General features: G+C 39.7%; 1 protein-coding gene across 1 annotated transcript in view; it reads left to right on the top strand.

The window, feature by feature from the left end:
* Positions 1-15909, top strand: part of CSMD1 (CUB and Sushi multiple domains 1) — a 1960312-nt gene that overhangs the window by 1740430 nt on the left and 203973 nt on the right. The window contains exon 42 of the mRNA XM_074947791.1: positions 1875-2063. Within this exon, the coding sequence (XP_074803892.1) occupies positions 1875-2063 (189 nt within the window). The remainder of the gene's footprint in view (positions 1-1874; positions 2064-15909) is intronic.

Raw genomic sequence — 15909 nt, 5'->3', positions numbered from 1 at the left:
CTAAATAGTTCAAAACCACTTCTTTCTCCACAGAGGGCTGGTCACCTCCTCCCCATGCTGTGCTGCCCAGTGCAGCAGTCGGGGAGTTGACCTTGTTCATGAAGACAGAGGCAAAAATCAGTGAGAGTTAGGTGTCTAAATACCTCAGAGGATCTGGACCTTAGAAATTTTTTTTTCTAAGTAAGTGAGACTTGTTTGAGGAGCACTAATACCCTCTTGATTCTGTTTGAGCCATCTGAAAGGAGAATACATTTGAAAGTCATACTGTCTCTCTCTAGGTATATATATTTGAAGGGGGGTTCTCTGATCAGTTATTGAGAGTTTTTTCGTGTCTTTTTATGTGGTACATGGAGTAAGTTTCTAAATCAGAGGGGCATTAAAAGCTTCATAATTATTTTAAAATACCATTTAAGGCATTATCAAGGTTTTAAAGCTTCACACATAGCCATGAGGAAATTCTGTCACAGGTTCACCAGGTCCAAAATTATATTAAAAGGAAATTATGCAGAATTATGTGGGTCCTTCAGTGAAATCCTGTACGACAAATAATTTGCCCCAGATTTCAAGGGTGATGAAATTATATCTGAGGCAGTGGTCTCATGTGCTACCTTTGCGAGGAGAAATAGAATCAGACCAACATTTTCAAATGTGGACACCAATATGTAGCCTGAAGTTCATGGATCCTGAGTACCCTTATCTCATTGGAAATGTTAGACACTCAAATTTAAAAAAAAATCAGTCTGTTTGTTAATTCTGTAAATAAGACTAATTAAAGCCACATAGTATTGATACCCAGTGTTTTTTATGAAAGTTTGTGTACCTTTGCTCAGTGAATGTGAAGCATATTGTTTCCTGTATATGAATAGGTTCAATGTATTTTGTGAGTTCTGTAATGTTTAATTTTTGAAGTAACATTATTTTAGAGTATATCTGAAAATAATATTAGAAAAGCAGACTGCGGAGATGTTTAAGATTTTTCTGTTAACATTATTAAGAGTTTTTGCTATGTAAAGCCAGGGAATGCCATATGTCTTCAGTTTGATTGCTTCTAGTGGTAACATAGATCTTAGTTTGCTCATACTCTTTTTAAATTATGTGTACACATATATTGTTAATTTATTAAACTAGTTATTCATATGCCTCTTTAATCTAATAAATTATATAATTTTGTGCCTTTGTGTATTATGGTAAAAATATTGTCACAGTACCAATTAATCAGCTCATTAGAACGCAGAAAGTAGGCTATGTTTGTAGCAGAGAAATAAAATGCAAAGCAAATAAAGGTTTAATATAGTATCCTAGTCTGCAATTATCTGCTGTAAATCATTGACAAGCTAGAGTTAGGGAGCCTTACAAAATACTTATTGGATCATACCTAGCCTATGCCCAAGCAAAGGATTTAATATAACACTTACTTTAAAAAGGGCCAAAATAGTAAGAAGGCATCCTATGAAATTTCCTTCTTTTAAATATGTGGTAACTGCAAATGCCTAATGCAGTCACTCCAGAACAAATGTTTGGCTTGTACAAAGACGTAAAGGGGATAGAATCACCAAAAAGCTTGGGGGTCCTTAAACACACAAGCCCTGCACTGATTATTTTGCCCAGCCTCCCAGCACAGGTTCCTTGAGGATCCTTTCCAAACTCCTCAAATGGACTGTTCCTTCTAGTCCCTTTCCCTTGGAAAGAGTCATCCTATCTGACTCCTAGATTTTTTTTTCCTCACAGAATATCCAAATGGATGATTCTTTCCTCATTGATAACATTGTGTCAGTCCCCTTATTGTTGGAGATACTAGGCGTCTAGTCTTAATCTAACTCAGAAAATATTAGATAATCTATTTTAGTTTAATATTTATTTCTGTTTTCTTCCAGCTTATGAGTTACAAAACTGCCCAGATCCTCCTCCTTTTTTAAATGGATATATAGTCAACTCGGATTACAGCGTCGGTCAATCAATATCATTTGAGTGCTATCCTGGGTATGTTTTAATAGGTCACGCTGTTCTCACTTGCCAACATGGGATCAACAGGAACTGGAACTACCTTTTCCCAAGATGTGAAGGTAACTTTATGGTGATATCTTAGTGTCAGAGCTCATGCTGCTCTCTTATTATTTTTATTTGTATTTCTTTACTTTAGCTTGTCCTAAAAAGTGACATCTTTATCATAGGCTGCACTAGTGACAACTCTAGTGAAAATATCAGTTGTAATTCTATAACCCTCTTAGCAGCAAATTCACATGCCCATTAAAGGCTTGACATTGATGCCACTGAAGTTATGGGAAGTTTCATGAATGAATGGCACTCATGAAAGAGATCCTCAGAACTGTTGCTGAATTGTTCAATGAAGTTTGTGTTCCTTTCTTGAAGTTCTGCTCCTGTTTCCTTAGTGCCCCAGTGGAATGTGTACTTCATAAACGTTAGCAATTGTTCCACAGTAGAACTTTTGTCTGAAAGATGAAAGCACAAAAAGGCCTTTGACAAAGCCCCACACAAGATTATACTAAAGGGACTAAGGACTTGAATACACAGTAACACACAGGAAAATTAATCCAGATTAACTAAAGGTGTGAATTTAAAGTGAATTCATTAAAGTGTCCTGTGTGGACACGCACTCTGAATTAAAGTGGCCTTTATTTAGTTTAACAAATCCACTTTAAATTCACAACTTTAGTTCAGAGTAATTTTCCTGAGTGTCCCTGTGTAGATAACCCTAAGTAGTCATGGTGTGAGAAGTAAAGTATTGTCAGGAATAAGAAACTGGGTAAGACACAGAAAACAAAGACTAGGAATAAACAGTCAATTTTCATTATAGCAGAAGATTACAGTGGGTTCCACAAGCTTCCATATAGGACCAGTGTTCAGTATATTAATGATGTGGAAAAGTAAGCAATCAGTCAGACAACAAAATTTGCAGAAGAGCCAAAATTATTGAGGTTAAGCAGGACTGGAAAAGAGTGTGAGGAATTTCAGAGAGACCTAAGGAAGTTAGATGAATGGACCATTAAGAGTTTTGGAAAAGAGAGAAATCATCATGCTTTAGGACATAACCCAATCTCTGATTATTGGGAGTTAAAAGGAAACTCTTTATGGGGATAGATTATATTACTTCCTACTAAAATCTCTTGGACTTTCCTCTGGGGTAGTTGATGCTGACCAATATCAGAAACAAAAAAGTGAACTATGGACCAATGGTCTCGTCCAGTATATCAATTCCTATACTCCTAAATTGTGAATTAACCACTGTGAATGATGCTTTCAATTTATGTATTTATTTATATTTTTCTGAGTAGTGCCCCCATGCCTGAACTGCAACTGTTTTGTAAGCCTGTATGGGTGCATACATGTTGTGTGTGAGACAGAGAGAGAGAGATTGATTTAGGATGAGAAGCTTATACTATTCCCTTATTTTGACATTTAAATTCAATATTGTGAAAACCTCAGCAACTAAAAATTCCAGAGTAGTTAGCCTGAATTACCTCAAATTACTAAAATATATGGCAATCTCAAATTAAACATACAGGAGAAGTGCATATTATTGTACCTTTCATGGAATGCAAATGAACTACAAAGAAACAACACAATCAAAATACCATTCCAGTATTAGTAAATGAATTGCCTGGAGAAATGCAAAGCAATTAAAATGACCAACATTTTCTCCCTTTTGACATGCAAAATATCCAGTTGGAAACAGGAAATTAAATAACATTGTGTTTAAACTTCTAAAGGAATGAAATTCAACATTTTTTACCATTATCATTATTTATTATTTGTATGACAATGGTTCCTAGTAAGTAGCGGAGAGGGAGGCCCAATTGTGCTAGTTATTGTACAAACATAAAATAGTAGACAGTCCCTACCCCAAAGAGCTTACAGTCTAAATAGACAAGACAGATAAAGGGGTAGGGAAAAGGGTTAAAGCATATAGAGAAAGTGATCAATGTGATGGTGGGAAACATCATGTTAATGCCACATTTTTATTTTACTTTTAAATTTAGATGGGGTTTGTTTAGGAAGAAGAGGGTATTAGCTAGTAGAGAAAAAAGAAGGGAGAAGGGGAGATTGAAAGGGGGTATTGAGAGAGGGACTGGACAGGAGAGGGAAACGAGGAGGAACATACTAAAGGCAGGTGGGGGAAGGCTGACGTGTCGATAGCGTGAGGAAGGATGCAGGGGGAAGTTGGAGCAAACATATAGTGAACACAGGGTAGAGGAATCCCAGATTCAAAACTGTAGAAAGCAACCTGATGACATCACTAGTGTCCACCAGTCTCTGCAGTAGAACCTGCTAAGACGGTTCCTTGTACTTGTTCTGGCCATCTTTGCTTTCTTTTGCTCCTAGTGCTAGCTGGAATAACTTTCTTCCCAATGCCATATCTTTCCTCCCTGGAATATCTTTCTTCCCCAAGCCCCCGGGTCTTGGGGCAGGTCAGTGTTGCATGGATCCTAGTACCCATGTGAGTGGATGGGTGGATCACCGCTGCTCCACAGTTCTAGGTCCAGGGGTAATGGTGGGGGTTTAGTGATTAGATGCTATGTTATACAGTCATTTGCACTGTCCATCTCCCTAATCTCTGAATGAATTAATCCATAGATTTTGACCTTCCCCTACTCAAGTCTTGCCTCAAAACAAAAGCACTTTTTAGATTTGAAGTTGCTTATCTTTTACCCAGCAAAATAGTGATTCATGTTCTTATTTAATTTATATTGTCATTGAAGTCATCTGAGAGGCTGTACAATTTTAAAGTTAATAATTAAAATAAAATGTACCCCAGTTGCCAAAAATATTGAAATGGAAAAGCTGATGGAAAAATATGAGAGCAAAATTATTGGAAAGGCATAGCTAAATAGAAAGGATCTTCACAGAGCCTTGAAGGCAGATACGTATAGAGCCACATTAAAAGATGTACTGTACTCAGGAAGGAATTTTCTTTGATGGGAATAACACACCAATCCACTTTCTTTAAAAGATACGTTTAAGTGAGAGCAGCATTACAGATTATTACTCTAAAAAGTGTGCATGATTATTTTTAAATATGTCCGTATCCTATTTACTCCATTACTTTATCCGTCCCACAACAGTATTTTTTTAAACATTCAAGTCTGTCTTATTTTTCAGATGGTATCTAATGGGTAACCCCATGTTCCGATAAAACACTTAAACTAGCTATGTTGTCATTTTGAGCTAACATAATGAATGGCGTGACCCTGGATTTTTCTTCACTCCTTCGCTTCCTGAGAGAGACAGATGACTTATTTCCCTTCTTTTTGAATAGTCCTGCTGAATTGTTTTACTTTATGTGCACAGTAGGTAAATGCAGGGCCCCGTTAAAGTCTAGGCCTCAGGCACAGTTATTTTCGGGCACCTTTTTAAAAAAAACAATTGAACAAAGAGAATTGGCTGAGTAGTAGGACTCAGAGGAAGGAATGGCAGGCTGCCATGCATTGAGCAGCTGCTAGTTGCTATGGCATACACAGTTTAGTTAACATCTGGGCAGCTGTCTAGAGGGATTTAATTGAGAGCCATGGAGAATATATCATATCTTGAAAATTGTTGCGTATTTTTAAAAACATGTAATTTGGTACAATATAATGCATTTTAATGGTCCAATTTTTTTCTTTGGAAACATCCTTTAAATTCATTTTATAAAACATCTAAATTGGATATATTTATTCAGTGGAATATATTGTGTGTTGTATATCAAAACCGAGCATGAATAACATGAGTAATGGAAGTGATGGAATAAAAGAATTTATGAATCAAGACACTTGATCCCAGGTAGGAGATAGGAGCACTAATCAACACCAGAATATAACCCCCGGACTCAACAGTCGGGTGGCTTGTAGACACCATTGACAAGGCCCATCTCTTTCTCACAGCTTACAGGGAATGGTTACACAAGACATCCCAGAGGATCCCCTCACATGGATTGGGAAGGGGTGGCTGGATTCCAACCATTGTGACCTATGAGAGAGAAGGTGTCCTTCCTAGGAAGTGAGAGAGTGACTCCAGCCCAAAGTGCATCAATGATGGGATGAAAATAGAGAACTGGGCATGGATTTCTGAATAGCCCATACAGGAGCACACACTAAATGCGGGAAACTGTGAGGGAGATCATGCTTGTGCACTTAGTGTGTGCTGGATGGTGACAGACAGTAGTAGGGAATGCAGACTGGGCCACCTGAAGCACACTCACCAGAAACCTATTGCAGTCAGGAGAGGCATCAGGAAAGGCTAAGTTTGAAGAGCCTGCATCCTTCATTTTATCACCCTGCGAACACAGCTGCCAGCTTATAAACCTTAGCCTGGAATTCCACCTTTGAGTCATATGATGGGAGATAAGGCTGGCACTGATATGAAGAAAGTTATGGTGAGGCTAAATGAGGAGGGTGAAGAGAAAGAGAGCTAGGAGAGAGGATGGGATTTTGGCCAAAGAGAGTGTGACATTCCCCTCCGGTGTTATCTGGACCGGTGATATGCTAGGCCTCTCCAATCTTTGACTCTGGGAGCCAGCCTTACCCTGCTGTGCTGTGAGGACCCCCACTCCTGGGCTGTTCACGCACAGCCTCTGGCATGTAAACTGCCCCCAGCTACTTGCAAGCGAATGACACCAGCCAATATCTCCAGTCCCAGACACAACCCTAGGAACCTCCATCTTGCAGTGTCCAGTTTTGCCTGCTGGATGCTGCAAGCTTATATAAATTCGTCAATTTAACAAAAAGAAAAGGAGTACTTGTGGCACCTTAGAGACTAACCAGTTTATTTGAGCATAAGCTTTTGTGAGCTACAGCTCACTTTGAGCTCAAATAAATTGGTTAGTCTCTAAGGTGCCACAAGTACTCCTTTTCTTTTTGCGAATACAGACTAACACGGCTGTTACTCTGAAACCAATTTAATAAAGAAATTGATATGTACCAGGCTTGTTCTCCCAAGGGGAGTCTCTGACATGCTTCAAACCAAATGCACTGCTTCAGGTAGAATAAACAAACAGATTTATTAACTATGAAGGTAGATTTTAAGTGATTATAAGTCAAAGCATAACAAGTCAGAGTGGTTACAAAAAGAAAAGAAAATGTAAGCACACAGTCTAAACTTTCAACCCTATTAGACTGGGCAGCAACTAGATTAAGCAGTTTCTCACCTCACTGGATAGTGAAGTCTTTAATATACAGGCTTGTTCCTTAAACCTGGGCCAATCTCCTGTGTTGGAGTTTTGTCTTCTTCTCAGTGTCTTGGTTGCTTGCAGCATAGGTGGGGTGGGAGAAGAGCCCAGTATGTGTCCACTCTACTTGTTTTATACTCTCAGTCCATGTGCTTGTAGAACACAAGTCCAGGCATGTCTGTGGGACATTGCTGAGTTTCTCCAATTAGAGCTTTGAGTTTTGCTGACAAATACTCATGTGCTGCTTTGACAAATTTAGAATGAGTATAGAAATAAATGTGCTAAGATATTATTTCCAATTATGATGTACTCAACATAAAAAATATATGTACTGTGTGTTGTTTTTAACATATATGCAAACATATTCATTAATATATAAACATACCCATTGATACTGTTTCCCACTTAACTGTGTAGTTTTATAGGAAATGTGTATATTGTCAGCTGGTAAAATAATGTTTATATGCACACTTGCATTTGAAGCTGATCAATATTCCACTAATGTTTATATACATGTGTTGTTATTCATCTTCAGAATAATTTTGTGTTTTGTTTGTTTATTTTTAGATTAGTGATATGAAGAATATTTATTTTGAATCAGATAAAATTGTTGTTATGAAATGCTGTATGCATTTATGCATTTCTTTGTACTCAATATGAATAATGTGTTTTATTATGGGCTGTGTAAGATTTTATATTATTACCAGCTATTCATTTCCTTGCTTTTAAGTGTGTAGGTTTTTTAAGATACCGTGATAGATAAATTACTCTGTTGCTATTTAGTAATCTTAGCTGGTTTCTTAAATGAAATGTATTTTGTTTTGTTTCATCACTGAAAAAATATTCTTAACAAGTGCTGTCAAACTGTATTCTTTATCAGACTTCTACCTCCTTTGTCAGCATTAATATTATAGAACCATATCTCATTTTACAATAATGGTATTTTAAAAATATTTTGCTATTCCTGTCCTTATATATTGCCTTTTGCATGAGATAATGTCAGAGTTTACATATAGTTTAACTCCTGTGGTGCAAAGTAGTTTAGTTTGGCAAGAGAAACACTTCAATTTTTTCCATTTTAAAAAAAAAATCTTCAAAAATGACAATATTCAGCTTATTCAAAAATTTCAGCAGATAGTCTCAGTGAATGTTATTCAATAAAATATGAAAGCATGAGGACTTTTTCTCTTAAAAAAGAATGAATGTTTTTATTTATTTTTTTATGGCACGTGCGTACCAGCTCAGGCCAAGCAGCAAAGGTAGGAAGAGGAACATCCATCTTCCCCCGGATTGTGCATTTGTTTTAGGTTTAAGCATCTGGATGCCTGGCATGGAGCTGCAGTGCCTGCGCTAAGGGGCAGAAATATAGGTGCCTAGAGAATTTTTACAGCAAAAATTTAGGCAGTGAGTGAGTTTAGGCACCTACGGTGTCTGCGGATAGCTCAGTGAGGGGTTTGTGAATCACATGTGCCTGATTCTGGGATTTAGGCCTCTAAAGTGGTAGTTAGGCACCTAAGTTATTTTGTGAATCTAGCTGTTGCCTTTTATCGGATTATGAAAAATAATAAGGCATGTTGTTGCTGACATACAGCAGATACCTTAATGAATTGTAAAAATTCCTTCCATCAGACTGCGGGATTTATAATTTATATATAAATTATTATTCTGACCCAGCAGAGATCAAAAGATTCATATCTACCATAAAATATAACTTTCATCATAGGGAGAGAAGTCATGAGTGAAATCACAGATTCATATATTTTAAGGCCAGAAGGGATCAATTGTGATCACCAGTCTGATTTCCTTGATAACAGGCCATAGACGCTTACCCAGTCATTTCTACTTCTTTGAGTAGAGTCCCTGTGGGTGCTCCATTTCAGATGTGCCTGTGCCTTTAACCAAAGATTTTTGGTGGCAATGACTATTTGGCTTGTACATGTGCCCCACACATCCTTGTACCTCACACTGGGAGGATACAGGCAAACCACGCTCAGTTCCTTCTCAACTGACTTCATCCTGAGACGGAGTCTGCTGTGTGACTGTTCTCTTTAGTATTCAGCAATTAATTAGTTAATATTATTTTATAATATCGTTGAAACAGTTCATTTTGTTCTTTTTCCTTTCACTTAAAAGATATTTATGGATATAGTTAGATAGATTTGAAATCTTTCCCCATTCAGGGCTGAATTTTTGTTATTTTGCTTGGGGATGCTGGCCTCCACAGGATTTTAAAGGTGCCTCTCCTTGCACAAGGCTATTCAGATCAGTCCTGTTGAAATCCTGGATCCTGGGATCCTTCCCCACTGCTAAAGGACTTCCCCCAGCCTAAGGGGAGTATCCACAAGGTCCAGGATCTCAATTAATTATGGGGGACAACTAAAGGTATAACAGGGACAGGAGTGGGGTCACAGGGCTAAACGAAGGGAACCTGACAGGGACACTCAGCAGAGAATCCAGGACAGCACCCACTGATCCTCGAAGGTGTAAAGGGAGCCAGCGGACTCCGCCCAAAGGAACTGTGCCCAGATGCGTGAGTGGAAGGAGGATCAGACATAGGCCCCACAGTATCTAGAAACCCTGTCAGCCAGTCTCTTCTCTCTGGTCTTGTAGATGGTCATTTTGTCCAGTGCTAGGAGGAGGTTGACAAGGAGGTCCCACAACTTAGTGGGGCCATGGATAGGGGGTGCGTAGATAAGGAGGTGAGGGGAAAGGTTCAGCCAAAAATCCAATAGGATATCTAAGAGGAGCTGGAACAAGGTGAAAGGCATTCTTAATGCCTCCACTGTTTTGGAGAGACTCGTATTCTCAGTAAGTGCAAGATCTGCACTTCCTTCAAGGGTATATCCCTCAAAATAGGGAAATTAAATTTAAACTCCTCATGATGGAACAAGCCTAAGGACAGGCTTTGGATCCAGGGGCAGGGGACCTGCCTGTACCTAGACTTCCCAATACAGCTAGTGCCCAGGCCACATCAAGATCTCTGTCACTGAAGGCTACTTAACACATGTAGGTGGTAGTGTGGCATTAATTGCTTCTATAGCACCGAAGACCTTAGAAAAGGTAGCCTTAACATTTGCCTCTATGCAGAAAGAGGCAAAGACTCATCCTCAAAGAAAGTCTTTGCACAAATGCAATGCACAAAAAGGCTGTGGAGATCTCAGGTCCCAAGGGGAGTTCCGTGGAGGCTCTAAGTGATTCTGGTACCACAAAAGCAGGGAAGTTCTCAAAGACAGACTCGATGCCTAGCTCACATACCCATACCTGGAGCTGTAGAGACTCTTCCAAGGGGAATTCTAGTCTCATCCCTGAACATCAGTCAGTCTCATCAACATGGAAGTCAACTGATGGAATCAGAGTCAACTCATTCCCTTGCCAGTCGCTTGGTGCCAGTTACCTTGGAACCAAAGCCGTCTTCCACATGTTCTCGCTCAGCCCATCTCTGAAGCTGTGGGTACTGCAAGAATTTAGATACTCTAAGGCCCTAATAGTATCTTTGGAGCTGGAGTACCCTCTGTTAACTGGTACTGGATTGTTATCTACACCAAGATTTACTTTGTCACTGACCCCTCCACCCCATAATCTAGAGTACCATGCTCACTCTCATCTATAATAAAAGCAGAACAGTTATCTCTCTCCCCCCATTGGAATATGCTGAAAAGGATTCAAATCTTAGCACAGGTTTCCCTTCTCTGCACAAGATCACATCATAAGAACAGCATACTGGGTCAGACCAAAGGTACATCTAGCCCAGGATCCTGTCTTCAGACAGTGGCCAATGCCAGGTGCCCCACTGGGGATGAACAGAACAGGTAATCATCAAGTGATTCATCCCCTCTCACCAATTCCCAGCTTCTGGCAAACAGAGGCTAAAGACCCCATCCCTGTCCATTCTGGCTAATAGCCATTGATGGACCCATCCTTCATGACCTTATCTAGTTCTTTTTTTAAGCTTGTTATAGTCTTGGCCTTCACAACAACATCTGGAAAGAAATTCCACAAGTTGACTGTGCATTTTGTGGGGGAGGGGGGAATTCCTTTTGTTTGTTTTAAACATGCTGCCTATTAATTTCATTTGATGACCCCTAGTTCTTGTGTTATGAGAAGGAGTAAATAACACTTCCTTATTTATTTTCTCCACATCAGACATGATTTTATAGCCCTCTAACATATCCCCCCCTTAGCTGTCTCTTTTCCAAGCTGAAAAGTCCCCATTTTATTAATCTCTCCTCATATGTAAGCCATTCCATACCCCTAATAATTTGTGTTGCCCTTTTCTGAACCTTTTCCAATTCCACTCTATACTTTTTGAGATGGGGTGACCACACCTGCACATAGTATTCAAGATGTGGGTGTACCGTGGATTTATAGAGAGGCAATATGATATTTATGTCTTATTATATAGCCCTTTCTTAAAGATTCCCAATATTCTGTTAGCTTTTTTGACTGTCGCTGCACATGGAGTGGATGTTTTCAGAGAACCATCCACAATGATCCCAAGATTTCTTTCTTCCCTAGGGAGAACTTCGAGTGGTATCAGATAATTTAGAATGCAGCATTTTATATGTATAGTTGGGATTATATAAATTCAGGGTGGTGACCCTGGCAGCAATAATACCTTCATTAGATTTAGGAGATTGGTTTGTGACCCTTGACCTACAAGACACACATGTCACTATTCATATTTCACACAAGATATTTCTTCATTTTCTAATCAACAATGAACACTACCATTAGTGGGTGCTGCCTTTTGGCCTATGTTCTTCCCTAAGCCTATTCTCAAAGACTCTGTTGGTAATTGCTGCCCAGCTATGGCCTCTGGGTATAATTGTTTCCCCATATCTGGTAATTGGTTGATTGGGGCAGATTTTCATAGGAAGTATTGGAAGCCATAAAGATGATATGATCTCTTTTGCACAAAAGAGGGGTCTGTTTTGACTCCAGTACAGCATTTGGACTCCATAGGAGCACCCCCTTATGCAGTGACATGCACAGCATACCTCCCTTCCAGCAGATTTCTCGCACTAACAAGTCTTATCTCAAGGATTCAGGGAAGTCTTCAAGTAACAGTAAGAGATTATCTTCAGCCTCTGGGAGCACATGTCAGTTTGCATCTGTGCAGCATGCCCAATTACATCTCCTAAGTCTCCCGTGATGTCTTTGAATTGTTTATAAACCAAGCAAGTACAATATAGGGAAGTTAGTGTCTGTTTCCCAATGGATTGTACAGTCACTCTATTGGTGGAAGGACCCAACCAAAACCTGTGCAGTTGGTCCATTCTTTCAGAATCTTTCCACCATAGCGATAGCCTAGTGAAGAGGGCTTTAAACTAGGTTTAATGGGGGCAGGATACAAAAGCTCACGGTTAAGTAAAACATATGGAGACATGGGAGAAGGGTCAGAATTTGGGGGGAGCATGGGCCGGTATAGCAGGAATAAGGGAGAGATAAGAGAGAAAATGGAGGGGAAATCAAATCAGTATCTTAGATGACAGTATACTAATGCAAGAAGTATGGGGAATAAGCAGGAAGAACTAAAAATGCTAGCTAATAAACAGAACTTTGACATAGTTGGCATCACAGAGACTTGGCAGGATAATAATGACTGGAATATTGGTACAGAAGGGTACATCTTGCTTAGAAAGGACAAGCAGGGGGAAAGGGAGGAGGTGTTGCCTTATATATCAAAAATGTATACAGCTGGACTGAGGTTGAGATGGAAATAGGAGAAAGACTTGTTCAAAGTCTCTGACTAACGATAAAAAGGGTAAAAAACAAGGGTGATGTCCTTCTAGGAGTCGACTACAGACCACTTAACCAGGAATAGGTGTGGATGAGGCTTTTTATAAACAACGAACAAAATCATCCCAAGCACAGAAGTTGGTGGTGATGGGGGACTTCAACTACCCAGACATCCACTGGAAAAATAACATGGCAGGACATAGATTATCCAGCAAGTTCTTGGACTGTATTGCAGACAATTTTTTTTATTTCAGAAGGTGGAGAAAACCACTAGGGGAGAGGCTGTTCTAGATTTGTTGAGAATTTGAAATTGGTTGAGAATTTGAAAGTGGAAGGCAGCTTGGGTGAAAGAGTTTCCTTTAACCTCTGAGGATAGGACAAGAAGCAATTGATTTAAATTACAGCAAGAACTGTTTAGGTTAGACATTAGGAAAAACTTTCTAACCATCTGGGTGGTTAAGCCCTGTAATAAATTGCCTAGGAAGTTTGAGGAATCTCCATCACTGGAGATTTTTAAGAGCAGGTTAGAAAAACACCTGCCAGGGTTGGTCTTGATAATACTTAGTCTTGCTTTAAGTGCAGGGGACTGGACTAGAAAATCTCTCAAGGTCCCTTCCAGTCCTATGATTTTTTGATTCTATGATAACATCAGATGCTTCACTATTGGGGTGAGGGATCACATCTGGAAAATGCAGAGGACACAGCCACTACGAGAGCAACTTCTACACGTCAATCTTCTGGAATTTAGATCAGAGAGAAAGGCTTGCCTATACCTTTTACCTCTAATCAGATCCACGTTAGTAAAGATAATGACAGACAATGTGGCAGGAAGGTATTGTATCAACCAACAAGAAGGAGTATGTTTCCCATTTCTCCATGCTGAAGTGATAAAGCTCTTGAATTGGTCCAGAGCCAACCAGATAGTCATCTCAGCTTCTTGCCTCCCCAGTATTCAGAACACCATGGCAGAAAACCTCAGCAGACATTTCTTCCTAAATTATGAGTGGGAGTTAGATTCCTGTGTCTTCAACCCAAGATTCATAGCATGGAGGTTCCCAGAGATTGATCTGTTTGGCAGAGCAGCCAACGCAAAATGTATCAGGTATTGCTCCAGAGGGAGTCTTGATCCCCATTCACTAGGAGACATTATTCTTATCTCGTGGGTCTTCTTTAGGCATATCCACTGACACCATTATTGTTGAAGATTCTCGATGAGATCGGGCCATGGTCATATTGATTGCACCAATGTGGCTGAGACAAGTTTGAAATCCTTTTCTAACCAAACTCACTTCTAACCAAACTCACCTCCCGCCCTCCATCGGGGCTTCTGATCAGTCCTTTGTTTTCAGGAGTAGAGATACCCTGTTCATCAGAAGTATAACACATTTTATTAAATAGTAGAAAAAAGCTACAAGACATAGTTATCTCCACAGTGGAAACTATACCATCTTTGGTGTAACCGTTGTTGGATCTTGCCAACTCACTCTTCTCTTCCTGTGGTAGTGGATTACCTGTTGGAACTGAAAGCACTGGGGCATTCTGTGAATTCCATTATGGTCCACTTAACTGCAATAACAGCTTTTCACTCATCCATAGAGTTTTTTTTCAGTCTTTGCTCATTCAACCACGGTAAGATTACAACAGTAAGATTCCTAAGAGGTCTATCAAGTCTCTCCCCTCAAATTAGAGATTCTGCTCCCACCTGGGACCTGAATCTAATTCTTAGTTGCCTCATGAAACATCCTTTTGAGCCATGAGCTGCATCTTCTTTATTAGATTTATCAATGAAGACAGCTTTCTTGGTGGCCAGGATGCCTGCCCAAAGGGTTGGAGAATTGGGGGCTTTAGTGGCAGACCCCCCATTTATGGTATTCACCAGAAAGAAAGTGTCACTAGAGCCCTATCCAAGATTTTTTCCCAAAGTATCATCTTAGTTTCATATTAAACTATCAATATGCCATTCCTGCCCACAAACCACACCAGACTATTCAGGAAGCTATATTCCATATCTTAGATGTCAGGAGGGTCTTTTATCTAGAGAGGTCCAAACATTTATAAGATCTCCTAGACTATTTGTATCCATTGCTGACAGAAACATGGGATTGGTAATTTCAAAATAGATTATCAAAGTGGTTCTCCAGATGTATTAAAATCTGTTACAACTGAACTCATGTTCAGCCTACTTCAAGAGTGATAGCACATTCCAGAAGAGCACTATCTATAGCCTTACTTAAAGACTTACCAATTCAAGACATCCTTAGAGCACCAACTTGTCTTCTGTTCATACTTTTTGTAACGATCATGCCTTAGTTCCATCTTCAAGATCAGATGCTGGAGTAGGCAATTCAGTTCTCTCCTCTGTATCGAACTCTGTTCCAAATCTTAATGGGGTACTGTTCAGGAGTGACCTGAACTGGAGCACCCACAGGGACAATACTCGAAGAAGAGGTTACTCAACTTGTGCAGTAACTGGAGTTCTTTGAGCTGTGTACCTCTGTGGGTGCTCCCCTCCTTCCCCTCTGCTTCAGATCTTCCTGGTGGGACTTTGTGTTGGAAAAGGAACTGGGGTGGTTCACCCATGCAGCCTCATATAGCCTTGGTGTGGGACAGTAGGAGGGTGTGAGGTGCATGCACAGGCCAAACAGAACTTTTACCAAAAATCTCCAATCAAAGGCACAGGGCACAGGCGCATCTGAAGTGGATTAGCCACTGGGACACACTACTCAAAGAACTGCACAAGGTGAGTAACCTCACCTTCAAGCCCATAACTTCTGTTTGAACTATGACATATCTTTCAGATTTTGTTTACTAGAAAAGAAAAAAATCATTAGTAATCTCTGTTTTGTCTAACCTGTATGGCATTAAAAAAATAAAACATGTCAACTTCAAAGTGCTGTTATTCATGAAAAAGCTCCATCTACTCCAGTGGTGGTGAAGAAGAGTCTAAAAAAAGGATCTGACTGAAATTAAGGGTAAACATGAAACCCTTTGTAGAACCCCCCCCTCCC

The sequence above is a fragment of the Natator depressus genome, chromosome 3 (assembly GCF_965152275.1).
Source record: "Natator depressus isolate rNatDep1 chromosome 3, rNatDep2.hap1, whole genome shotgun sequence".
NCBI classification, from domain to species: Eukaryota; Metazoa; Chordata; order Testudines; family Cheloniidae; genus Natator; species Natator depressus.
This window is presented reverse-complemented; position numbering and strand designations above follow the sequence as displayed.